The sequence below is a fragment of the Sturnus vulgaris genome, chromosome 11, assembly GCF_052056855.1.
Source record: "Sturnus vulgaris isolate bStuVul1 chromosome 11, bStuVul1.hap1, whole genome shotgun sequence".
Classification (NCBI taxonomy): Eukaryota; Metazoa; Chordata; class Aves; order Passeriformes; family Sturnidae; genus Sturnus; species Sturnus vulgaris.
Genome location: NC_142253.1, coordinates 11,653,553 through 11,680,150, shown reverse-complemented (window position 1 = coordinate 11,680,150; position 26,598 = coordinate 11,653,553). Strand labels below are relative to the sequence as shown.

The following is a 26,598-nucleotide window of genomic DNA, read 5'->3' as shown; positions in this document are numbered from 1 at the left end:
GATTGATGTGGACAGCAAAAGCCCAGTCAAGTGAGAAAAATGTGATAGGACAGCACCATAAAATAGGATACAGAGCACAAAAACTGTTAGAAAGCTCTTGAAATAACTGCCCTCATTTCACTAAACTCTGTTTTCCATCTTCCTCTGGGTATGGTTGTCAGCTCAGCCTTGGTGAATACATGCAGAGAGTCATAGCATCTAGAATTTAAAGGCTTAACTTTGATTAGGCTGGACCACAGAAAGGCCCTCATGCACTCCAAGGAACCCCAGGAAGGGCTGAGCCTGCTCTGCTCACACAACCCCTCTAAGAGGAGGGCAGCAAGAGCTTTAACAGCCTGTCCCAAAACACAAAGGCTGTCCCAGGAACAGGGCTGAAGGACTGTCCTCACCGATGGATCTGATCCAGCTTCATTCCTGCCCCTCCAAGCAGCTTCCAGAGAAGCAGAGGGGTAACTCTCTAGCAGAGCCAAGCAAACAGGGCTGGCTCACCCCACTCTCAAAAACCAAGCTGGAGGGCACAAACTTTACAGTAAGGAAGAAGCACAGTTAGCAGGCATTAGCTTGCTGGAGTGGTGACTAGACAGAGGAAAGAAAACATGTTAGTGGAGGAAAAAAAGAGTCAGAAACAGGAGTAAACAAGAAGGTTTGTTCTTGTTAAGTTTATTGGCATCATGTTTGTTTCTTTACATAAGAGCTCAGCCTACGTACTAGAATGTAGACCTCTGGAAAACAGGTAGAAGGGCTCCATTTAAGCAAGCTACAAACGCAAGAACAAATACCAGGAAGAAAGGAAGAGAGGAAAGGGACTAGATTGCCAAGTTTTTCCATACCAAAAATCCAGATTAGCAGTCAGTAAGAAGAAAGGGAAGATTTATAGTCCAGGTCATTCATCAAGAACCAGCTACCACACCCCAAGTGGGAGAGGAGCTCCTTCCACAGCACAAAGAGCCACAGGCACACCTCAGCTCTGGCTCCTCATGCTCGCTCCAGGATGTCAGGAGTTAAGCAGTAGGGGAGGTGAACAAATGAGGTCATTTCATAGCTGTATTTAATTTTAAATCCAATAATCCAGTGTGCATATCAATGCTGTTATGCAAATCTGAGAATTTAGATACAAGGAAGCCAGACAGATTTTTCCAGAAGATGAAGCCTTTTTGGCCTCAAAACAAGAAGGCTTACATAGTTCATCTCTACTGTACAGAATACTGCCTCTATCTGGACTCTGTGTTGCTAGCACGCCGCAGGTCACAAGTGTCCTCCTCACTTTCTACACAACCTGTGTTTCAGTACTTGAACATGTAATTCAGGAATTTTACACTAATTTATACATTTTTAATTGGTTGCATATATTAACATGTACTATAAGATTTTTCCTAAAGAAGCATTACATAATACATGGATACTGTAAAAAGATCTGATTAGTTAAAAGTAACAAGCATTAACAGAGATACATACAAAACTCAACCTAGTCAGACTGAGTGCTGAGCTTGCAATGAACTATGGGTAATCAGCCTTTCCAGTTGCAGCCTTCACAGGGGAAAACACGAGACAGTTAAAAATGTATGTAACTTGTTACACAGATTACCTGTAAACAGTTTCTCTCCATTGGACACTTGGAATTAGATTCAGTTCCAAACATACATAAGAGTTTCCATTTTAAACTAAGAGAAAGGTCTGTTACCATGATGTGTGATGTGGATGGTGTGGGGACTTGAGCTCTGAAGTGCAGGACTCAGATGCTCATGAGAGATGGGTGGATTTTGGCAGCTGGAGATGCAATTTTTTTTTGTAATTTCATTTTAAACACAGAAGAGGGGCTGTGTGTTTGAAGGCCTAAGTGTGATATTCATTTGTGAAGGACTGTGCTCAACCCCTCCCACTCCCCTCAGCAGCTGCAGCTCTCTGCAGAAGCCTTCGCTCGGTCAGTCTTGTCTAGTTTGATGGGTTCGGGGAATTCATTGTAAAGTTCCACTTCGGTTTCCTAGTGGGAGAGAAGGAGGAGGTAATTAATGTCATGGCTCTGCAAACAGCTCCCAGCATGCAAGGAGCTGGGGAAGGCTGGGGGTGAGCCCCAGGCTGCTCACAGCACCAGCACAGGACTGCACAGTGGCCCCCTCCCTACCTGTTTAAGTGCATTTCGTGCAATCGTCTGGAAAGCTTGTTCCACATTAATGGCCTCCTTGGCACTGGTTTCGAAGTAGGGGATGTTGTTTTTACTGTAGCACCAGGCTTGTGCCCGTTTTGTGGTGACCTGGATGGACAGAGAACAGCATCACTACCTTGTGCTACGCAGGGAGGGATTTTATTTTCAGGGCAAGACCAGAGATCCTTCATATCCAACCTGAGCAGCTCTGACCTCAAAGCTGCAGCCTTGAAACAACACAGGAGAACACTTCCCATCACCTAACAGATCCAGCTCCAGGGCAAGGAGGACCATGCCCAAAGGTAATGAGACCACAGAGCACTGGCCTGCTCCCATAGGAGCTGCTCAGCACAGCTGGGGGAGGAGAAGCAGCTCCTTTCCTTGCACCTCTTCAGCAAGCTGCTGCAATCCTTCCACCAGTGGGCAGGAGCATGCTGTGCACAGGGGTCTGACCTCTCCAGGCAGGAGAAACCCTTCTCCGGTGGCAGACAACATCTGAGCCACTCTCAGGCACCTCCCACTCCCATTTCTCAGGTAACCCTCCTATGTATCTAAAAGGTCTCCCACCCCAGCAATTTCTTAAGAGGAGGTTACTAAGTCCCAGTACTCACTTGTCTGTTTTCTAGGTCAATCTTGTTTCCCAGCACAACAAAAGGAAAATTCTCAGGATCCCTTGGACTGGCCTGAATGAGGAATTCGTCCCTCCAGCTGTCTAGGGTTTTGAATGTGTTGGGAGCCGTGACATCAAATACCAGCACACAGCAATCTGCTCCCCTGTAGAAGGCAACTCCCAGAGACTGAAATCGTTCTTGGCCTGCTGTATCCCATATCTGGAGCAAAAGACAGGGCAGATAAGCCAGCAATACCCTGACACAGTCAGTCTGCAATTAGGGCATTAATTCCAAAACTCCCCACCAGCATATATAGTCCCCAGCTAGGCAGATAGCAGCACCTGAAGGCTTGGGGATTTCTGTAGGCACTAAGCATCAAGAGACAGAAACATCTTCTAAAGATAGTTGACCCTTTTTGTGTTCATCCTTAGCTAGGGACATATCCTTGTCCTGAGCAAACAGGACTTGGGTATTAGGGTCAGCAGGTGACCTGCCTGCAGTGTTTGAATGCACCTGGATACCAGCAGAGTCCAAACACTTTTCTGATGGTTGCAGCTTTTGCTGCCTTGCAGTCAGTTTCACCACAGAGAGATGAAAGCTTCAGATACCAGAGACCTAAGCAGGCTGGCAGGTTAACACTACACCCACAGGACTTGGGGTGACACAAATGGTTGACTTTGGGAGTCCTTTCCCAACCCTTTCCAGGTCTTGAACACAAGGGAAGTGAATCTTTCTAACAAGATCTAGGTTTCTGACAGTACTAAATCCAGTTTTTTAAATAACACTGCTGTTAGCTGAATCCAGATTAATCTTTGCATTCCCTTGTTCAGCCCATGCAGAGATTTGTAGAGAAGCCCAGAAGCACTTATGTCTAACAGAAGTTCAGTACAAACAAGATTCACACCCAGTACACTGATCCTCCTACACCAGTCTGGGCTACACCAGAGCAGATGCTTCCACACAAGTGGGGTGATGGCACCCCTTGCAGCAGGGAGCAGAGTCCCTCCTTACCTGCATTGTCACTAGCCTGTCATCCACCATCACCTCTTTTGTCAGGAAATCTGCGCCTATCGTGGCCTTGTACTGGTTACTGAATTTCTTGTTCACATACTGGTTCATGAGCGATGTCTTTCCCACCCTGCACAGGAACACACAAAAGAAAGACTCGGTAGGCTGTTTCTACAACAATGTTCGAGTTAACCATCCTGAAGAGGACATTCCAGTGCCCTTCACCACCCATAACCTCCTGGCTTTTCAACCAGTGAAAAAGGACCCATCTCTGCAAGAAGGGGCTTGCACACCAAGAGATGATGAGGCACCAGCTGAGTAAGAGCATTAGCTACCCAAGGATACAAAGGATTACATCCTGAGAAACCTCACTTCCCTATCACTAATCTGATCCTTGGTAAGGAACAGATATCACATTATGACCATGAAGGCAATTTTGGAAGATTAAGTGCTTCAGAGAAACCCATCACAAACAGTAATCTTCAGCCTCTGCAGAAAGAGGAGGTGGAAAAACAGACAGACAATCTCAGATGGCAACAGTTCACAAACACATCTGCTAGGCACCCAGAGGTGGAGATCCTCCCCAGGGAGCAAGCTTAGAGGCTCACATGCCTTCTGTGTGGCTGAGAAACACTCCCTGAACAGCAGCTTGCTGGGGACAGTGGTATAAATAAGCCTTATGTCATGGGAATCACGTTACAGCCTGCTCAGAAAGTAACCTGTGACAGCAGAGCAGACTCCTTGCTGAGAGCACAGAGCAAAGCCTTTCACTCCAAGGGGTGTGCTCCAGCTAGTCCAGAGAAGCAAAGCAGATGGCTTGGTACAGACTATGACAGAGACAGAATTTTAGGAAGTGACCTAAAAATGCTTACTAGCAGTTTTGGGATTTTTTTTTTTTTTTTTTAAAGTGAAACACTCATTACAACAACACATGTCCTCCTTGCAAAAGGCTATTCTGCTCTGCTACTGCAGTGGTCTGCTCACCACATTTTCCCCATTTAATATTGTGGCAGGACCTCAAGACACTAAACTGCAGGGACACATCCAAGACAGAGGGCAGTGAAGAATTCTTTGACCTGTGAGGTAACACAGCTAATCACACTGGCTGTAAAATCTTTCCTCCCAGCTCTGCTGATTTCCTACAGTGCATCCAGGCTCCCACTAGTCAAGAGCACTGCTCTAGACAGAGATAAGCAGCTTAAAGGCTCTTCCACTTACCCAGAGTCTCCAAGGATGATGACTTTCAGTAACACTTTCTTCCTAGAAGTCATCTTTCACACTAGAAAGGAAGAACAATCCCATCACAAACCATTTTCCTCAAGAAAGCAAGCGGCAAGTTTGGAGTCTGAGAAACCTGACTCCCAGCAAGGAGCCAGCGACAGGCAGGGCCCAGCACTCCTGAAACCAGACTCCAGCTCAAGGCCTCGCTCAGCACTGCCCAGGTGTCTGCCCACTGCACTGGCTGGGCCATGACAGACCAGCAGTGGCAATTTAATACCAAGAGGTAGATGAGCTGAGCACTTGTCATTTACTATACCAAGACCCTTCTGGATCCTATTTCCAGGCCATTTGGTAGATATACTAGCCCAGGCTATCTTTCCTTGACTTGAGGCAGTGCAGTAAATCATACCAGCTCCCAATACAGGCTAATAATTCTTACATATGCCAGAAAGTGAAAGGTAAGCAGGCAAGGTGTGTCTAATATCACACAAGATTTTTTGTGTGTGGTTTAGTTTCCCAGCAAAAAATAAGAAAAAAAGAGAAGCATTTCCTCCATCATGAGCTTGGAGATGTGGTAGTTTTCTCTAGCAGCTGTGCTTTGTGAAAGAACCAAATCCCAAAGACATGTTAGGATTGAAGCAGCTACAACAGCCACACAAGGCAGCTGAATTACAAAGTAAACTGCTACCAGACTCTGTGGTTTCTCTGAGGGCACAGGAAGCTGACTACTGCCATCTCAGCTTTGGTGTAATAAAGTTACAGTGACAAACCTCAACATGCAGCCTACTGATGGGCATCTACTCCATTAGATGATGACTTGTTTGTTCAGTTGCATCCTGCAACAGAAAAACTTCATGGACCACTAATGGTCCATGCAATTAGCAAGACAGCTGAACTTCAGAGTTCCACACTTATTTGCTCTCCTTCAGACCAGTGAGGCAGCTACAAGTTGATCAGCTGCAGCAGGCCTGGATATACTTTAGCATGGTGAGAGCAAGTACAAGGTCTTGCCAGTGGCTGAGCACACCCTTCCTACCATGAGGCCCTTCTCCACACCTCTAGGGGGAGCAGCCACTTTTATGTGCTGGATCAGATCACAGACCCTGTTTTGGTACTGACCTCCACAACACAAGGACTTCTTGGCTTCCCTGAAGGAGCCCTGCAGGTTCAGTACAGCAAGAGGAGCCACAAGTAGCTGTGCTGTTTGACTTCAAAGAGCCTTGACAACAGGCCTTGGTATTAAGCCCTTACATTTGGACTTGCTTACCCTAAAATTCCCATCCTGCTGTACCACATTGATTGCAGCACTCCTACTCTTCAGAAGCTATTCCTGATTTTCACAGCTAAGGAGGCCTTCGTTTCTACACAACAGGGATTTATGTCTTCCAAGCAGCTTGATGCTATGTGCTTCCTGGGATACACAACAGCCTAAGCTGTTAGGTAACTACACCCATCTCACCCCACTACTACAGGAGGCTTCAAGCTGTAAAAGCCTCTCACTAGATGCAGTCCAGTTGCAAAATCATCTCAAGTTTTGAGGGTTAGAAGACATGAAGTGCTTTAGACTTTGCTGTCAGTGAATGCTGCAGAGGCTGAAGGAGCACCTCTGCAGCCACTGTAGTGATGCACCTACAGCTACACCTTTTTGGACTGTAACCACCTTACAGTCACAGGGTTGTTTAGGTTGGGAAAGGCCTCTAGGATCATCCAATGGGTCCAAACATTAGCCCAGCACTGCCAAGCCACCACTAACTTATGTACCTCGGTACCACGACTGCATGGCTTTTGAACACCTCCAGGGATGGTGATTCCATCACTGCATTAGGCAGCCCATTCCAGTGCTTGACAGTGCCTTTAGTGAAGAAATTTTCCTTAATATCCAATCTAAACCTCCCTGGCATAACTTGGGGCTGTTTCTTCATCTTGTCACTTGTTACACCTGGGAGAAGAGCCCAACCCTCACCTGGCTACAATCTCCTTTCAGGTGTTGTAGAGCCATAAGGTCCCCCCTGAGCCTCCTTTTCTCCAGCCTAAACACCCCCAGCCACTCCCCAAGGAGCCTTGTGCCCCAGCCCCTTCCCCAGCTCTGTTTCCCTTCTCTGGACACACTGCAGCCCCTCAATGTCTTTTGTGTAGTGAGGGGCCCAAAACTGAGCCCAGGATTGGAGCTGTGGCCTCAACAGTGCCCAGTACAGGGGGACAATCCCTGCCCTAGTCCTGCTGGCCACACTATTGCTGATACAGCCAGCATGCCACTGGCCTTCTTGGCCACCTGGTACCTGGTAAAGGCCCTAGTACTGATCCCAGGGGAAGAGCTGCCAGATGGGTGTAACTCCACTCCCCACCACTCTCTGGGCCCAGCCATCTAGCCAGTTTTTACCCAGCAAACAGTGCACTTGTCCAAGCAATGAGCAGCCTGCTTCTCCAGGAGAATGCTGTAGGAAACAGTGTCAAAGGCTGTACTAAAATCCAGACAGACCACATCCACAACCTGATACACTAAGCAGGGTACTTTATCACAGCTTGGTCAAGCAGGAGCTGCCTTTCCTAAACCCATGTTCGCTGGGTCTGAGTCCCAGTTGTCCTGTTCATGTTGCATGATGGCATTCAAGATATCTGCTGCATAACCTTCTCTGGCACCAAGGTCAGACTAACAGGCCTTCCACAGATCCTCCTTCTGACCTTTCTTTTAGGTGAACATTTCCTTTTCTTACTGCCAGTCCACTGGGACCTCCACAGGGAGCCACAACTGCTGGACTGAAGGGACTTAGGGAACACTTCCACCAGTTCCTTCAGTACCCACCTACACAGCCAGAGTCTTCAGTGTGTGTCTAGAGTCATGTGGCAGGCCTTTTCCTCATCCTCTGTCACTATGTTTCCCTCCATAGCCAATAAAGGATGGGGATTGCCCTTAGCTGTCCTTTTATTGCTAATGTATAAAAACACTTTTTATTGTCTTTTACAGCAGTAGCCAGATTAAGTGCTAGCTGGGCTTTGGCCCTTCTGTTTTTTTCCTGCATAACCTCATGAGATCCTTGAGATACATCTAAACAGGACTTAGTGCTGAGGCAATAACAGCCAGGAGCTGTGGAGAGAGCAGCAGTGACAGGTCACCCACAGGGCTCATGCCACCCTTAGATGGGTGTTAGCAGATGCCAGAGAGCACGTGGAAGACAGTTTCCCCAAGTGTCAACACCTCCCTTTTCCAGTGGACTGCATTGTTCCCTGATCCAACTGACAGCCCAGCTATGCTCGCCAAAAGTTGTCAACAACAACAACGTTCAGCTCTGCTTCTGCTCTTGCCAAGCTTCACACACCATAGCTTGTCTCCCCTATAGCCATGGGGACAACAGACCACAGAAGCTCCTTCAAACCTGCACCTCCTGTGTTTGCAAAGCACATAACAAGTGACATTTTTGCCAGCCAAGCCAGACTTGCGCAGCACAAGCAGCCCAAACAGAGCAAGAAGCAAGTGAACAGAGCTTTAAAACAGCTTAAAGACAGCTGTGTACACTGAACTGTCATGAAAAACATCTGCACAGGTTCAGGTCCAGAGCAAGTCACCTGATTTCCTCAGGACAGAGGAAAACAACTCACCCAGGAGTGGCTGTGCCAGAACCCAGCATGCTTCTGGGAACTGCTTCTATTTTCCTCAGAGTGTTTCCAATATCACTTGCTGCTGCAGCTCACTGCCTCATGGTATTTGAAGCAGCTTTGGACAAGCTGGCATTAGTTCTCATGCTTAGGGAGGGATTTGCAGAGCCCTAAATTGCAACACTAAATCACACTGGATGCTTATCTCCCAAGTTCAACATAGCCTGAAGTCCCACTATGAGGGGAGGGAAAACTGCTCTGTCAGGATTCATTACCTTAGAAGTAACTCAGCTGAGCAACCACCTGCAGACATAGGAAGTCAGGCTGAGTCAGAGCTGACACTGCCTTCTTGTCATAGCTGACAGGCTACCCAGCAGTGTGAAGGGCTGTCACTGCCCCATCAACACTAGGCAGGTGAGACACTCAGCTTCCATCCCACGTGATGCAACGGATGTGAGCCATAGCCCAGGAGGAGCTGCCACAGCTGCATATTTGGTGTGGGCCATGAGACAGTGAGGAACTCCAGCCCTGCCAGGGACCAGCAGTGGACACTGCCCAGTCTCATGCCCTCGTTCTACCAGGCTTGACTGATACTGCCTTGAAGCCCAGTCATTTGATGGGCCAAGCCCTGTTGATTGCAGGTATAAACACACCAACACTTCAGAGTTCTTCCTTGCCCAGTACAACAAGGAAACACACCTTCAGGTTCTGTAGAAAATGGTAGAGTTGAGATAGGCTGGAGTTCCACTGACTCAGCAATAAGACTATTTTGCACTATATAATGCTGCTTGTCTTACCTTCTGGTATTTGACACATTTACTCCAGAGCAGCGCCCTGTTGAGGCCCACACCCTTCAGATGGCAGTGTAAGAGCTCATATGGGGCTTGTGTCCAGTCCCGGGAACATTTCTGAACAAACACTTCCTTTTTCAGAGGTATCACAAAGAAAAACTTGTTTGTTAAGATTTGATCCAAGACTCAGGTCTGTTTCACACTGCATAAAATCTTTTCGAGCGAGGTCATCTGCATGACTGCTCAGAACACAGCCTACAGCAGCACACCCGGCCAGCCCTGCTCAGGAGCCACCAGACATTCCACATCAGCCAAGAGCTGATCAGCATCATTCCTCCTCCTGGATTAACTGGTGCCAAAGAAATGACACAGCTGTCTCTAATACAGGAGAGGAGACCTTCCACTCCATTTTTAGTGCCTATCCTTTAAGCAAACAAGCCATTAAACTGACCCTCAGGAAATTAAGTTGGTATAGCACACTCTCTTCCCACAAGACTGTTATTACCTTTAACACTCACCTGCAGGAGCAGTAAGGGAAAATCCCTAACACCTAACCTACAAGTGTCACTGGCTTAGCTGATCTGAAAGGAAGAGTCAAAACCCATCCTATGAAGCTTCACAGCACCACAGCTCAGATGCAAGAGCAAATAAAGCCTATGCCAAGTCTAATTAGGTTTCCCTTGTTGCTTCAGAGCACATTACAACTGTCCTTTCCCTTGCTATATTAAGACAGCTGCTTTAACTCAAAGCAGAAATGGAAGGTTATGAATTCCTTAGAGATGTTCACGTGTCAAGTCACAATGCAGGCATTTTAATATTAATTGGGTTGGTACAACCACGGAACAGTAGTAGTTTGCATTGATGGTTCACCAGACCTCAGATTAGCTACGCTTTAACAGAAGCAGGCCTTGCAAAAGGAATATTCTAAGTTGCTCATGGACAGTTTTAGTGTGAAAGCATACAGCCCTAGGGAAATCTCACCTCCATGGAAGACAAGGCTCCCTAAGCAGCAGCATACCCATACCAGTTTTGAAGCTGCTGAGCAGTCTTTACTGTTTCAGCTTTGCTATTGAACCGTTGGAATCACAATCCTAACATGTCTATAGAGGCTGGAATGTTTGACCAGGAGTTCCCTGTTACTACAGCTATCAGCCTGCCACCTGCACCTTCTGCTAGAAAACAGTTCAGCACTGAAGTGAGGATGTTGGATAGCACATGTTGCTTTGTGTCCTCTGCCAGGAATATTTAACACCACACCAACAAGGCACAAACTGGTAGGGCAGCAGGCATTGAGCAGAGCTGAACTCAGAGTTATAGATGCCTAGCTTTGCTCCCTGTCCCAGCAGGCAGCACAAGAGTAAGCAGGTATCACACAAAAAGGTGTATTTTAACCTGAAACACTGCAGCTCTGTTCTGGGTGCTGTGGCTGATAAGCAAGAGCTTCCACTTTCCCACAGAACCTTTAGCAAAAACACCCACCATGAACAAGCTGATGTGGACAGATCAGGTCTCCATTAGGGGCTACCACACACAGCAGCAAGCTCACCACAGTGACCAGACAAGAGCTACCCTTGTGTTCTGGAAGAACCTTCCATCCTGAAATGTGGGAAAAGTGTCCCAAAATGTAGCTAAATGCACTTTTGACACAGAAACAGCACATCTACTCACTGTTCTCTTGCATGGATGTCTCTGTACTACAGAGAGCTATTTTTATTCCCTCCCTCCTCCCTTACCGAGTTCAGCATTTCTTCAAGGAAAATGAAGCTAGAAATATGATTCAGGACCAGCTCAGTCAGACTGAACCAGTTCCCTCTCAAAAGTAACAAGCTCCTTAGCACATCTGGCATCTCAAGGCCTTATGTCTGCTTAGATCTTCACCGAAATGAGATGGTCACTGAACGTTTATCTTGTTTTTAGAAGGCCAAGCACACCAAACAGCCTGGCAAATACCACTTCCCCCATAGGTCACACTATACTTTGCCATGCTTTAGCTAAACCTTTGAGTAGATATATGAATTTGTTCCAATTTTTCAGCTACTCTGAAAAAGCAAGGCCTCATCCTGAGGAAAGGCATAGCCTGTTATTGACAGAGTCACAGTTGCAGAGTGTCCGAGCAGTCCAGACATCCTTTGTATTGAAGCCTCTAACTGCAGCAGAGCCCCAGATGGGGCTGAACAAGCTTTACCAGCTACAATTTAACAACAGCTTGGCTCCCACTGCTGGTCAGACAGACATGGCTAACAAGCTGTCAACCAATACAAAGCCACAAGTGACTGCCTGAACAGTTCAACACAAATCTTGAGATCAAGGAATACCAACGTTTAACAAGTCACTTGCATTCTCCCAACAGTGACACAACAACCCACAAGGAGGACAGAAGTCCTGCCTTTTCACCTGGGCAAAAGCACAGCAGTAGCCAGAAGACAATCAGCAGGAGTTGTTGTTAATTTCACATCAACATGGCTTAAGAGATGCCAGGCTGCCTTCAAGGAAGAAACTAGAAATACGGCTGCCTTTGATGTTTTTGACTGCTACAGAGCCTGCATATTTTCCTTACCAAACCTGGGTGCTCTACAGGTAGAACATGTATCCAGTATCCTCACACTGAGGACTACTACAGAAGCATAGGAAGTTATAACAGCAGGTTGAGTCTTGCACTGACAAAGGCTGCACGAGCAGGACAGTACTCTCTTCTACTCCCATGACAGGACTATCAGGAGCTCAGCTTCCCCAGCTCACAGGAAAATACTATTGAGAAAAGCCCCACATTTAGTGGGGACACATGCTATGTCTAAAAAGGAAATCAGGAACATCTTGTCATTTGGGCTGACAACTTGCAAGAACTGCTCCCTGTAAATGGGGTTTTTTTGAGGGCAATGGGCTCCCTACAGTCCATGCAATCACAGGTGCCTTCAGACCTCGCAGATGTACCAAAGAACAGCAGTCAGTTCAGGTAGAGCCCACACCAAAAGCAGCTGTCAGGATATTCCTGTGACAGCTTCACTCTAGCTGCTGTTCTATCAGTAGCATCTCAAAACTGATTTCCACCTCCTTCCCAACACATTTATGCTGCTGTTCTAACCAATATATCCCTCCTGCTGGTACCCAGCCAAAAGCTCAGGCACAGCTCCTCATTCCCTCCTCAAGAGGAGCAGCTCAGCTGCCTGCTGCTTACTGTTCCACCAAGAACAGGCTTCTGTCCAGTTGGTACCTTTCCCAGACAGCCCTGTGAGGCAGAAATTACCTCTGTTCATGGAGCTGGAAGCCTCAGCTACAACTTAATTTTTGATACTTTATGTAAAACATTATATTACAAGCTGTCAGGTGTATACACTGTCCAGTATATCCCACCCCCATCTGAGAGTCCTATGCCAAAAACTTCACCTTCTTGATGAACACCTAGAGCTTTAGATGCCTGCTAGCACACTGACATGGCTCAGATAAAAATCAAGTCTTAGAACATCGTTCACTATCCCAGAGGAATTAGCTTTTTATACTACAGCTGTCTGCAGTAAATTTCCACCTCCTTTTGAGGGTGGAGCTGCAGCCTCCAGTGCTGGAGCAGCTGCTCTAGAACTGACTGAAGCTTAGGAACCAGCAGCAGCTCAGCCTCATGGCTTCAAGTTCTATTCATTGTCTGCTTCAGCATGGACACCAAACCAGTGTGACACGGTGCTAAAAGCCAACTGATATGGTCTGAAGTAGCCTCCAGATGGAGCTGACACTAGGCCTACACAAATATTCTGCTGCATCCTGTTCATGGGTAACATGCTCTTAAGACAGTTCAGTGCTAAAGAGAATGATGGGGCAACATGCAGCTTGGAGAAACTGCAGAAAACCTGGCTGAGAAACAGAAGCTTTGGAACAGTTTCGAGCAAAATAGATTCTTGGTGTGATCAAGGAAGCTCTAGAGCCAGTGCTGGGTAAGACACTCCTATGAGTGGCAGTAAGGTTTTAGCTTGCCTCAGACATCCCCTCAACCCTCAGCTGAAGGCTCAATCACACATCCCTGATGTGGGCAAGGACTCAGCTCACTGCAAGGAGACATGCCAACATCCAGACAACACAGGGAAGGCAGAAGCAATTCCACTGATAGGAGCCATGTCGGCAATGAAATCACAGGACACACACATGAGAAGGGATCTGCCCTGCCTGAGGTCTCAGTTCTGCTGTGGCTCCCTTAGGGCCGAGATTTGGAGAGCCCTGCATTCCTGAGAGGCACTGATGCATATGATCAGTTAGGCTCAAAGCCCAAGTTCTCAAAACCAAGCTCTTCAGTCCAAGCCTCACTGATTCATGGGCCTGTTACACCTCCTGGCATTTCTCCAGATGAGAGTTGTTCTATACTCTACAAAGTTTAAATACTACCTGTGGAACTGAACAAGTTTTGGCTGTAAAGCTGCTGTAATGGATTATGACTCTACCCTAGAAAAGTCCAAACTACATAGGACTAGACCTCACCCCTAATGCCAAAAACTGATCTCTACTGATTTCTACTGGTTTAGATATCACAACAGTCACCTCCTCATGACGAGGCATGATGCTGATATGACTACATGGTTTGCAAGTGGGAGCAAAAGAAGCATGAAAATTCATTTGCTTATAGTACCACAGCATACGTTTTTCCATGTTCAGTCAGACCAACAGTGTGCTTAGGAGCAGTAGGAAATGATGCCTTGAGGAGCAGAAACAGAGGCTACATGCAGTGTTGAGGAGAATAAAATGGGTATTTATTGTGAGGCCTATTAAAGGCCTACAAAAGCCACACCCTAGCACTATAAGTGCCACAATCGTGGCCCCGCCTGGATGGCTCCAAGATGGAAGCAAAGGAGGGGTTGGTCACGAGTTCTCACACCGTTATAGGTTTCAGTCCATTTGCGTGCAGGAGTCAACTGTCCAATTAGTCTCAAATAGGGAAGCTTCATCCTCCTTGCTTGTGTGTCCGCCCTCCTCTTCCCACGTTGTTTATGCTAAGGGCTTGAAGTTTAAAGACACTGTCCTTGAGTCCCTAGCTGGAATCAGACTGTTTTGTCTTCATCACCCAAGCACAACGGAAAAGCACATCCAAGCAGAACAGAACACTTAAAACTTAGAGGTATCAGAAAGGTGTAGAGGATATTTCTTGCTGTCTACGGGAACAGTACTTTGCCCAGACTGCTGTTAAGCCTAAGATCACAGGAGCACATGTAGGATTCTCCCAGGTGATAATCAGGCTGAGCCAAAGCAATGGAAGGAAGGGAGTGAAAAGATGTCCCCAGGGATGCAGCCAGCTATGCTGGGCAGCCACGCTGGGTGGACCACTTGGCTTCTTGACAACCTGAGGATGATTTCCATCATCCTCACAGTGGGTAGCAGGTATGGGAGACTGCAGCTGTGGCAGGCGAGAAGTCCAGGAAGATTCTTTTGAAGCTAATGCTACACACTAACAAGACCAGGATTCCCAGAAAGCAAGCCAGGGCTGCTGAAGTAGAAGTCTTCAGCTTATAGGAAGATATCTTTACAAGAAAGCCAAACCCAGAAGCTTCACTGAAAGCTAGATGTTTCCAGTCATGAAGTTTTAGTCCACTGATTCCTCCAGCAGCTAAATGGCCCTCACACCAAAATATCCTCTCAGGAATGGTCAGACATACCCTAACAGACCAATAGCAAGTGCCTCAAGATCTTCTGCTACCCTTCTCTTGGAGGCTCAAATAAGGTCAAGAACATCATGTCATTCAAGAAACAGTGTTGCTGTGCCCCTACCTTCCAGGAAGAAGCAGTTCCCCTGTTAAATCCTACAGGATTTCAGGTAGTTCCCAGCAGATTTCCCCCAAGGATTAAGCTGTTACAAGAACAGGCATGCTTGCTTTAACACCCCTCCCCCTTTATCAGGGCAAGCTTAACTTCCCCTATTCTGCCCTGGGGGAGACAATCTCAGGATGTGGGAGGAGAGTTGAGCACATAGCTGGCTGCTGGGAGACACTAGGCAACAAGCCATGTGTCTCGATTAAGGGCCTTGCCTACGCAAAGTGCACCAGCACAGCTTCCATGACACCTCTACCACGATGGCCTCCTTGGTGGACAGCTTTCCACTCAGTAAAATAAATCTTGAACTAACTGGAACACAGGTCTAGTGCTCATACAGTCCAGTTTATACAGTGGTGTCTGTCGGCCTTTTGGCACGCAGCCACCCAGCTAGCAGAGCCACCTAACAGTCTTAGCAACCCTGACATGAATATCAAGAGCCCAACACAGCTCTCACATCAGGCCATACCCTGAGTGACAACTCCCTTATTGCTGTCTATAAAACAGTGTCAGAGGCAGCTGGATTTTAATCTACGTGTCCAGAAGATAAGGCTGTCCGATTCAAAATATTCTAAGTTAGCCAGGCCACTGACAAACAGTTGAGTTGTTAGATTTTTACCATATCTGACAGTATGTTTTAAGTGCTCAGATTGATTTCTAGTTTTGACTAGAGTTTAAGTTTTCACACACTCTGGTCATGCTTTCAGTTTCAGAAATACAAATAGATAACTTTTGCAATGTTAGACCTTGTCAGTGGTAAACAAGGCTTGTTTATCCACTCCTGGCTGCCAGAATTCCTAGAGGCTGAGCAGGAAACAAGAGACTAAAAGGAGACTTTGACCAAGTCAAATGACAGCCCTTACGAAGTCTGCCAGAGGCTGTAACTTACACCTGATATTCAGATCGGAGAGTGAATATTGCGTCTCCTGCAGCATAAGAAACTTGATAGAGGAGCAAGGAGAAATATTGATGGGAGATCCTACCAGCAGATGTAGGGAAGCACCAGATCAACACTAATGGCAAAAGCATTACTCCTCCTACCAGGAGGTCCTGTTCTCAGTAATGAGTCTTCTAGAGAGGGAGCTTTCTCTAGAGACAGGTTGTAATCTAAGAACTACACCTTGATCTGCGAGCAGAACTCTTGATCCTACACACACTCAATACTATGCTAATGTGGTTCGCAGAGCAGGAAGGACAAGTATTTCAGTACCAGGATGGGACAGGTGCAACAGGTAGCTTGCCATGACAGCTGAAGTCAGTAGCTAATAAGGAATTCATACTGTGGATACTCAGTTTCACACTAATACTTCATACCCTCATGCCTCTTGAACAGATCCTGCATCAATACCTTAGCACTTCACCTATTCTCTAGATGAAGCTCCACAAAGGTCCAATAAAACCCTCACTCGCATGGTGAGGTTAAGAGAACTCTGTGGGCAAATGGCATCTTGCTAGGCAGGGGGAAAGATTCAGGCCTAGGCATGTCTCAGCTAAAACCCTCTCATCACTGCTCATGCTCAAGAGAATGTCACTGCTGTGCCAGTTTGGACTCCAGATATCATTATCCACGTCTGGGAGCCGAGTGACTCAGCCCACTTGAGGGAGACAAACAGCAGACAGGTTACTTTGAAGAGGATTCTGCTTCCAGCTGGAAAGAGTTCAAGGGCTCAGTACAGACTTGTTAGATAAACTGGTAGCCTCAGTAACCAAGGTCCAGGTACTCCAGGTAGGTTGGCTCTGAAGACAGCTCCAATCGATGGCTACCACTTCACTAGTCCACCTTGTCTTTCAAAGGACCAAAGCTACAGTATACAGGACAGACTCAAGAAAAATACTGGGTCTTCTAATTGACATTAAAGATCTATTAAATTTCATTTAACAATTTCTGCTTGAAACTCATGCAAGTACAGTTAGACACAATTAGTCACCTTAAATTGTCATTTTAAGTGGTTATGCAGAAGAAAGAGCAAATCACTCACTGTATCAAGTGCCTTTAAATCCTACAGATAGAAATCTGTGCCACAGGTTTACACTTCAATTCCATCTCAAAGGCAGTGCACCCTGTCCTGAAGTTTCCTTCACTGCCCTATGAAGACAGCCATGGCTTCAAAAACAGGTTTCCTGGCAAGAGAAATCAAGGCTATTTGAGATAAGCTGCAAATCAACACACTTCAGTGGCCTTGATGAGCTTACTTCCCTTCCCAGGGTCATTGACCATGAGGTAGCAACAGCAGCGCTGCCAAAGCTTCCCCCACAGGCAGAGTGCTGGTTGCTGGCACCGGAGAGGAGGAGCAGCCTCGCAGGAGCAGTGCTCACAGCAGCGATGACATCACCAGGGCAGATCTCCGCCAGCACAAAATGCAGCAGCACGCTGGGCTCGAGAGCTGCATCCCTACCAACAGGGAGCTAAAGCAACAAGCACACCAGGAGCCAGAGGGGATCCCAGTGACACAGGGCTATCCCCTCATTGCCTGCTATTTCTGAGCAGCACATGTGCAGTTCCTGACCTTGGACGCTCATTTGCAAGCTTTATTCAAGGTGCATTTAGAGAGAAATGGGACCTTCAATTGAGTCCCTCAGTGCAGAAGTAAGCATTAACTATTGCCATTCAATTAATTATCCATACCTAATTCAGTTTTAAGATGCACAGCTCGTGTTTGGATTGGTGCTGCACAGAGTGACACTTTTATCCTCACAATCTCCAGTCACAGCTATATCTAAAGGCAGACTGTTACACAGCAACTACAAAAGATCATTTTAGGAAGCTGCAGAGGGAAGCCAACTCAACTTTAAGTCATCAGACAATTAAAGTGCAATCATCTAAGACAATGCTGTGCAAGAATGAAGTATTTCAGCATCTGAAGGATGCCAGATTGCTGTCAGAAGGGCAGCACATGCTACTGCCCAACCAAGTTCAGCATTTAAGTAAGATCTTAGCTGGACTCCCTTCTGTGGAGGTAACAATCTTTAAATTACTCTACAGCTCTGCAAGGGAATCTTAGGTCTATCAGGCCCTAGTAACAAGGACTTCAGAGCAAGTCAGGTCACAGCCAAGGAGAAGCCAGGAAGACATAAGGAAACACTGGCAACATGCAAGGTGAGGGTTCTGTACTTGTTTCACAAAGGTTCAATTTACTTCAGTTAATAACAAAATTGCCGTATTCTAAAGGCAGGGACTTGCAACAATAAGTACCTGTGAGCCCACATCATCCACCAGTTTCAGAGAATGCAAATATCCAAGTGCCCTATTTCACAGCACTTATTCTCGAGCCAGTACCTGCAAACCCTCTCTCACAATGCAGCATTTAAAAAACACACCCTAACCAAGCACAGGCAATTTTGTTTACAGCCAAATGTTAAGTTCTGCATAAAGTAGTCTCATTTTCACAAAGAAGTCAGACCAAAATCCCATACATGTTAGAGACAGAGCTATTTATAGTTTTGCACAGATGGTTTGATGGTAATTGTCATGTTTCCTCAAGGACAAGCTTTGCCAGAGATTTGCTCCAACAGGTAATTCTCACAACCTTCCAACACAAGTATCTTAAAACATGAGGTTTAAGAAGGTGCTGCAGAAAGTAAATCTGGTAACCCTCCTGATCACAAGCTTTCATTTTGATTAGCAAACTAAGCAATTTCCTATCTTCCCCACGTCACATCAGAGCAGAGCTTGTACAGTTTACACTTTCAGTTAAGGATTTATCAATGTTGTAACATCTGTGCTACTCAAAGACTTTGATTCCCTGGCTTTGGCAGGAGGGCCAGGATGCCTCTAGTGCAGACTCTGCAACACAGTCATTTAAATATTCTTAACTTGTCACCCTGAAGGTACAATTCGGGGTGTCCTGTTCCCCACCTCTTCACTCTGGTGACCAGCGACAGGAACAAGAAAACAGTGTGAAGTTTTGTCAAAACAGGTTTAGGCTGGATATAGGGAAAAAGTTCTTGACCCAAAGGGTGAAGTTGGGCACTGGAACAGGCTCCCAAGAGAAGTGGCCATGGCCCCAAGCCTGCCAGAGCTCAAGAGCACTTGAAAGCTCTCAGGCACATGTGGGAGTGTCCTGTACAGGGTCAGAAACTGAACTTCTGTGATCCTTGTGTGTCCCTTCCAACTCAGGATATTCTGAGATTCTATGCTGAGCTATTATCAGGGTATTTGAATTTGAGGATAGGGACCACTGCATGACACCACAGGGAAGAAGAACGTTTAACACAGCTATTCCCTTCCAACTTATCAGTTATACTTCACACTACATGTCTGGAGAGCAAGAAACTGATCAGATTTCAGAAGTCTTCCTTATTGAGGGATCAATTAGCCCCTCATGTTAATACTCTACATCTGGTGTGGAGAAGCTAATAACAGCACAAAGAGTAAAGAAAAAAACAAAACCCCCCAAAAAGGTGGTGCTTGAAAGTTAACAGTACTGGAGCTACTTTAATTCTGAGGACTCAGGCCGGGCGGGGATGGTGGGTCCACTCATTAGTGCATGGAGGGCGAGTCATGTGTTCAGTCAGCTGTTGGGAGTCACAAGGGAGAGGGGGAAAGAAAAGTATACTTGTTCTTCCTGAGTAAGTACAGCAACGGAGCCTTGATTATTTAACAAGGAATATTCAAATGACTCCACCCACTTAACCTCAAATTCAGCTCCTGAGAGAGCAGGGTACACTGACTCCAGCAGCCTGGTTCTACTGGAACCATAGCTAGGCTGCAGCTACTATTCACACACCACTGGTACCACCACAGCCTTCAAGCCACAGCCAGCCAAACACTGTGGCATAGCTACTTACCTAATATTCCCCTAAAAAGAGAATTCTCCACTTCCCCAGACCCAATTCCCACATGGATACACAGACTGTTAGGCACAGGCCAGAGCTGACCAGACAGTGACAAGTACTGAAAGCTTTAAAGGTTCTATGCTGGCAAGTGTCAAACAAAGAACAGCTTGCTTACAGCTGGGGGGGACTTAATTCTGTCATGTGTTCTTGGTTTACATAAAAAAAACCCTCATACACACAGACCACAACAGCTCTGCTTATCAGCAAACATTTGGAGTTTTCCAGGAGATAATGCTGAAAATTCCAGCTTTGAGAACAAAAGGCCTAGAATTACTAGGTAAGACATACTCATTTTGATACTGAGGTTAACTATCCTATTTCAGATTAAGTCAGCCTTATTACTACTAAAATAATCCCTCTATTTACAGGGAATGCAATTGTCTTAAGTACAACCATCAGGCATTTCCATATTTATTAGTCTCTCTCTGTATATATGGAGACTAATAATGCATCTATCACTTAATTTACCTTATTACACACTCACAGACAAAAGCACTTCTAACATCCACTCTAATAGTTCTTAGAACTGACTCAGGCTTTACACACACCGACAGCTACTTTCGCAATAACTGCCAGTCTCCTCGACCGGCCTCTCTGGTCAGATTAATTACTCCCAGGGCTGCCGGTTCATGTTAAAAGCGATCCCCACCGACCCCCAGAGCAGCGTTTCATCGTCCCGGCCCAGCGGCCCCCCACAGCCCCGGCTCTCCGCCGGCCACCGGCTACCCCGAAGCCTCTTGAGGCTCCGTAAGGAGACACAGCGGCTCCACACGCCACAGACAATGCGCTCCCTCCCCGGGAGGCATTGCTCGGGCCTCTGCGAGCCTCTCAGCAGAGGAAGCTCCACAAAGGCCTGGCGAAACGTGCATCCCGGGAAAGGCCCTCGGGGAGGAGCCCCTTCCTGGGGAGACCCCACTGTATTGTCCTGAGGGCAGCCCCGGGCCCGGTTCCAGGGAGCTCGGCGCCGGCAGCGCGGCCGCCTGGGCCCGCCTCGGTGCAAAGCCGGCCGGGAGCACCGAGACAGCGCCGCCTCCGCCGCTGGCCCCCCGGTGCCGGGGAGGGGCCGCGAGCAGCTCCCCACAACCCGGGCGAGGCCGCCCCCCACCCCCATCCCCGTGAGCAGCGCGCGGGGCCCGCGGTGCCGCCGGGCTCACCTGGTGCTGCCGCCGCGGCCCAACCCCGATCGCTACGCCCCCCGCCCGCCTCGTCGGCTTTAATGGGCCCCGCCGCCTCCCGCGCTCGCTTCCGCCTCCCCGACAACTTCCGCTCACGGGGCCCTGACGTCACCGCGCGCCGGCCCCACGTGACCGCGGCAGCCCGCCCGCCATGTTAGGTCGCGGAGGCCGAGCCCTGTGACAGACGCTGCTCCAGAGGGCCTGATTCCAGTGATTGTCGGAAAATAAATGTTTGTGGTACCACCGGAGCCCTCACAGAGGGGAGGGGCGGGAAGGGGTCTGCCTCCCCCACGGGCTTCCATCGCAGCAGGGCAGTGACCACCGCATTCTGAGCTGAGGAGGAAAGGGCCAAAAAAACCTTTATGCTTTCAGAAATAAAGGATGGGGACACACAAGCACAAATCTGTTCTTTGGTGTCTTCTAAAATGTATTGAAGAACTAGCATGAAATCCTCCACAGTTACATTAATCTGTGAAAAAAACAAGCTTTGTTATTGGCATTAGAAATAAAGAGGCCACATTTTAGATTGTATATATTTAATGTTTATAAATTTTTACTTGCAGCTGTAATCTAAAGTGGGGTAGTAGCAACAGTGCTTGTCAGAAAAGAAGATCAAAGATGCCATTTGAATATACATTTAGATTGATGAACCAAGCAATTGTCAGCACCAACATCAATAGTGCAGGCAAGTAAAATGGGACCCTCTGAAGTCTCTGGACCTTAATCCATGGGGTAACAACTATCGTGGTGGTGCTACAAGTGAAATCCATATTTTCTACTCTGTGTTGACAGCAAGCTCATTTTATTACTCAGCAATTACTTGAATATTATTATTCATACAAGTCATGTGACTGCTGTGAGTATAGTTAGCTTGTGAACTCAGGAAAGCAACCATGGGGGAAAAAAGTGTTTTTAAAGCTAATGAAAGATAATAGAGGACCGAGGCTACTTCCAGCAGTATTAAAAAGAAAATCACACAATCACAGACTGTACCAGTTAAAATGCAGACTGGAAAAAGAGGAAAAGCCCTCAGCACATCAGCAGCTGGTGGAGCAGAGCAGTGGCTTGTCCCAGTCCATTGCCTTTAACAGGAGACCCACATGCTGGGCTGTTACGGGCAGACATTAATGGTTAATTACTGGCTGTTCCTCAGCTTTCTTTTCCTAAAAGTTTCCTTTTTAATTTCTTTTTTTACATCATATGAAAAGCAAACAAAAACTGCGAGTGAAATTTCCTCTTCTACTGCAGAGCAATCCTGGCACCACCTATTACAGACCTTTGTTATGCCGAACTTCACAAAAAGTGTCTTTGCCACTTGCTCTTGACCAACAGATGCTTTCTGATCCTCGGTGGGAACACAGCATTTTCTTAATCTGATAAAGTAAGATCCTGCTTGCCTCAAAGAACACAGAGATCCTGGCACTCTGGAGGACCAGTGGCAGCAGACAGGTCCCTGCTGTCCAGGATGGGAGCTACATTCATAGTGGCAGAGTGAAAGCAGAAGGATGGTGGTAACCAGTTGGTAAATGGAAGTATTGAGCTATGGCTCTTGACACACCCCCCGCCTCCCCTCCCCATCAAAATAAACAGGTACCCTGGGGGACACCAGAGTGTGCTGCAGTGAGCAGCCCAGCACACTGAGTTTTAGCAGCTTGTGAAAGGAAATTATAAAATGTCAAAACCCTAATGAACGTCCATAAATATGCATCAGTTTGAAACCAAATGCCAATCGTTCCCAATCACGAACTGCTCTGAAGAAATCCATTCTCTATCCTTGAGGGGCATTCACACAGCTGAGTGGATCTCTGAGGTTACAGGAACAGGTCTTTAGAAATTTACTGGTGCAGAAACCTCAACCTATTTCATGCACTCGTTCCTCTAAACCAGGAAGTGAGAATGTCTCCTGCTTTGATTTTCTTCCTTTTGTGTCATCTAATCTCTATTTACCAATCTTCCTGATCCAATTAGAGACAATAAAACATTTTATGTCTTACACCACCTCTTTCCTTCTATCCTTGGACTGAAAGAGCCCCTCCCTTTCCCTTCTCATTCATGAGATGACGGAGTGAAAAGCGATACAAAAACACGTGCAGAGAGGCCCAGGGAGGACATCGCCTCAGCTGTGGCACCTACAGACCCTGACATGAGCTGAGAGAATCTGAGACTCCCCATAGTGTTAAATGTATTAACCCCACCCCTGGCCATTAAAAGCTTGGGGAGAGTCTCCTTATTTCCCTGATATTTATTCAGCATGTTTCAGCTCTTCAGAGTCCTGCAGTCCCTCCTCCTCATTGCTGGGAACAGCCCTGGGACGCTTCTTTGCCTCTGTGTCTAGAAAGATGTACCACTGGCCCACAGTGGCTGTGCCTCAGTGAAAACTGACTGTCTAGAGCTTCCTCTGTGTAGCTGTCCTCTCTCAGCTGGCTGTGCAATGCTTTCCTTGTCAGCTTTGGCCTTCGAGACCAGCTTCCTCAAATTAGCATTATAATGATATAACATATGAAAATTTAAAAAGGGAACTAAAATGCTGTAAACACACAAAATGTTGCTTTGGTACTCCAATCTTTGTCATGCTTTGATTAATCTTGTCTAAAGCAGACTCCTTCTGCTTCTGCAGGCATTTTCTTCATTAGAAATCTGCTATTGCATGATCACCTATACATTTCCACTGGCAAGAGCACAGACCCAGTCTTTTGCCTGCCCTATCCCCTAATCCCTGCCTGCAGTACAAATCCTGCTCTGGTAATCTACTAATGCTTCCACCTTTGCAATCCTCTGATAGTTTAATTCATAGAGCAAGCATCATATGAAAACAAAAAGGTACCTCTGGACAAGATTTGATCACCAGATACCAACTATAGGAAGCAACTGCAGTCACTTTATCTCATGGCAGATCTCCAATTTGTGGTGCAGAGGACATTGAATACAGTGCAGGGATTACGTCTGTGCTCACTGATAAAATGCATCTGCTGGAGGATGAACATCTTAAAGACAAAGCACTGATACAGGGTCTAAATGCAGCCTCTGAAGCCTGAGCCCCACAGGGAGGGTGGGGCCAGCCTGCAGTGATGCAAAGCCTGCTTGTGCCAAGTCCCCTCACACCAGACACAAGAGACACATAAAATAAATGGCTTTGGACTCTTTTGACAGCTTCCCCCTGTCCAATAGCAACAGCCACAAGATCACTACAGAGTTGTCATCTCTTTGATACTGAGAGGTGGCAATGCTGGCACGTTCTCTTAGATGCCAGCTCACTCCCTGAGATGAGAAGGTCCAAACACCTACTCTGCCTTTGAGTCAGCCTTCTGCAGAGACTGTGGACAACATGCTGATCACAGGGGATATCCTTAGACAAGTATCTATGTTGGCCCTGGCAAGACAGGCAGGAAGAAACAACCCCATGCTGCTGGTCATGATGTAAGGTGGGCACACACGGCTTTGTGCTTACTGTAGTTATCTGGGCCTAGACTGGTGGAAACCAAAGCCCATGGAAAAGTCAAGTGTCAGAGGGGAAGAGACTTTGTGCTTGGGGCCAGAGAGGCATCCACATCCTATTTATAACCATAAACCCATGAGGCTGTCACACAATAGTGACAATCACCTGAGCTTCCTGCAAGTCCCCCAGCTACCTGCCTCCCCAGCTACAGAGGTTCTCCAACACTACTACCAATTTTACAGCCAGTCCTAAATACCAGATAATTATTTTTTTACAGCTGTGTTGGGAGGTATGCCAGGCAATTTCATATGATTGTTCTCATACTCAATTGGAGAAGAAGATCCAGAGAGTGAAGTAACTTCCCTGAGGCCAGAGTGAGTCAGTTACTTTGTCAGATCCGTGTCCCTCTAAACATAGACATTTCTGAAAGGCTTTTAAAACCATAGGAATGGTATAAAAATAGGTACAGAGAGAGATGAACAGCCAGCACAGAACTGCACTGTGCAAAACTGGCCTTCCTTCAGGGATCAAGGTTTTGTATGAGGAGTATGTTACCAAAGCAGCAGGTTCTCTGAGCTGTGACTTACCAAGCACTGAAGCCTTCACAGTGAAGATCTGGTGAGCCTGAGAGCTCTCAGCTCATGCCACTAGTGGCTTTTAAACCATGAGGGCAGGCAGGACAGGCCAATGGGTGGCAGGACCTGGAACACTTTGCAGGACCCACAGTTGGTGTCACTGCTCTTGTCTGCATGGTTGTGTGATGGGGTGGACCAGCCACGTGAGCTCTGCATCCAGGCGTTTTGTGGCAAAGGTGGCCATGTCATGCTGTTGTTGCACCCAGAATGTGTCATGGGACAGGAGCCTGGTGCCACATGACCTCTGTGAGTGGGACACTTTGTGGGACAGGTGACTTGCATGTTGCTTCTTCCTTAGCAGTGAGTCAGTGCCAAAAGGTGTCCCAAAGACAGCTCTCTGTAGGTAGGAAAGGTAGGAACTAAACTGGCTGCAATGCAGCACACTCCCTGGGGTCTGCAGGTCCATCCTGGATCCTAAGAGACAGAGGTTGTCTGCAGAGGCTGAAGAAGTTCCTCTAGGACCCTCCATGGGAAGGACACAGACATGTCCCACAGCAGGATTCCCACCTCAAACGCCAGCCACCTCTCTGCAAGCACAGGGTGCTGCAGATTAGCTTCAGATCTATCTGCTTCAACTCTTTTCAAGAGACAGATTTTCGCAATGCCCTCTTGTCTGCTCTAAAAGGAGAAGCAAATCCTGTATCAATGGTAACCACAAGAAGCTGGTGTAATTTGAGTGCATGTTTTCAAAGACTGTGACAAAGATACTCAGCCTTGAAGGATAAGGGTGTGTGGGCAGCGAGGTTTGCTTTGCTTTTATCTTGGACAACACTTTTCAATGCTTAGTACCTCAGCAGCTGCATTTCTGACCCCAGGGAATTATGACTCACTGTTTGCAAATCTCTGAGCCACCAAATTGAAGGTATGCCTTGCAAAGCACGATCCTAAACTGAAATGCTTATAAGTGGGTGTTACAGCTCTAGTTATTCTGTTCCAGCACTCAGGGCGGGCTCCATATCACTGCCTAAATTTCTGGCAAATAGAAATCAGCACCTCTTACTTTGTTTAGATAAACAGGATCTTTCTGGCTTTGTCTTCTTCAGTGAAGTTCTCAACCAACCTGTGAGCAATGAGGTTGCAGAAGATGCATTATCCCACCTAACCCAGGACAAGGAACATCTGTTCTGCCCAGTTGCTTCAGACACCAACGTCAGAGCTGGAGCCGGCCTAAGGCTGTCTTTTAGCTGCTTTCTGGGTGACCTGTGTGGGGTTAAGTGAGCCACTGACTGCCATCCTTTCTGTTGGAGTGGATCAGTTTGCTGACTCAGGGAAAAACAACACAAATGTCTTATCAAACATTTCTTAGCAGGCAGGCAGGAGAGCTATGTGTGAGGAGCCCAAGGCCTCAGAGAAATTAATAAGAA

The 26,598-nt window shown here is 47.0% G+C and overlaps 1 protein-coding gene across 2 annotated transcripts; it reads right to left on the bottom strand.

Moving 5' to 3' along the window:
- Positions 1-644: 644 nt before the first annotated feature.
- RAB7A (RAB7A, member RAS oncogene family) lies at positions 645-21,270 on the bottom strand. 2 transcript variants are annotated; one of them, XM_014890494.2, is made up of 6 exons: positions 21,143-21,270; positions 4,981-5,041; positions 3,766-3,892; positions 2,755-2,973; positions 2,123-2,251; positions 645-1,981 (listed from the first exon to the last, which is right to left on the bottom strand). In XM_014890494.2, the coding sequence occupies exons 2-6, from the start codon at positions 5,031-5,033 to the stop codon at positions 1,886-1,888; spliced, it is 624 nt and encodes a 207-aa protein (XP_014745980.1). In that variant the 5' UTR covers positions 5,034-5,041; positions 21,143-21,270; the 3' UTR covers positions 645-1,885. The 2 variants fall into 2 exon arrangements, with proteins under 2 accessions (XP_014745980.1, XP_088027579.1); XM_088171453.1 differs by lacking the exon at positions 21,143-21,270 and adding an exon at positions 17,132-17,419.
- Between the last annotated feature and the right edge of the window lie 5,328 nt (positions 21,271-26,598).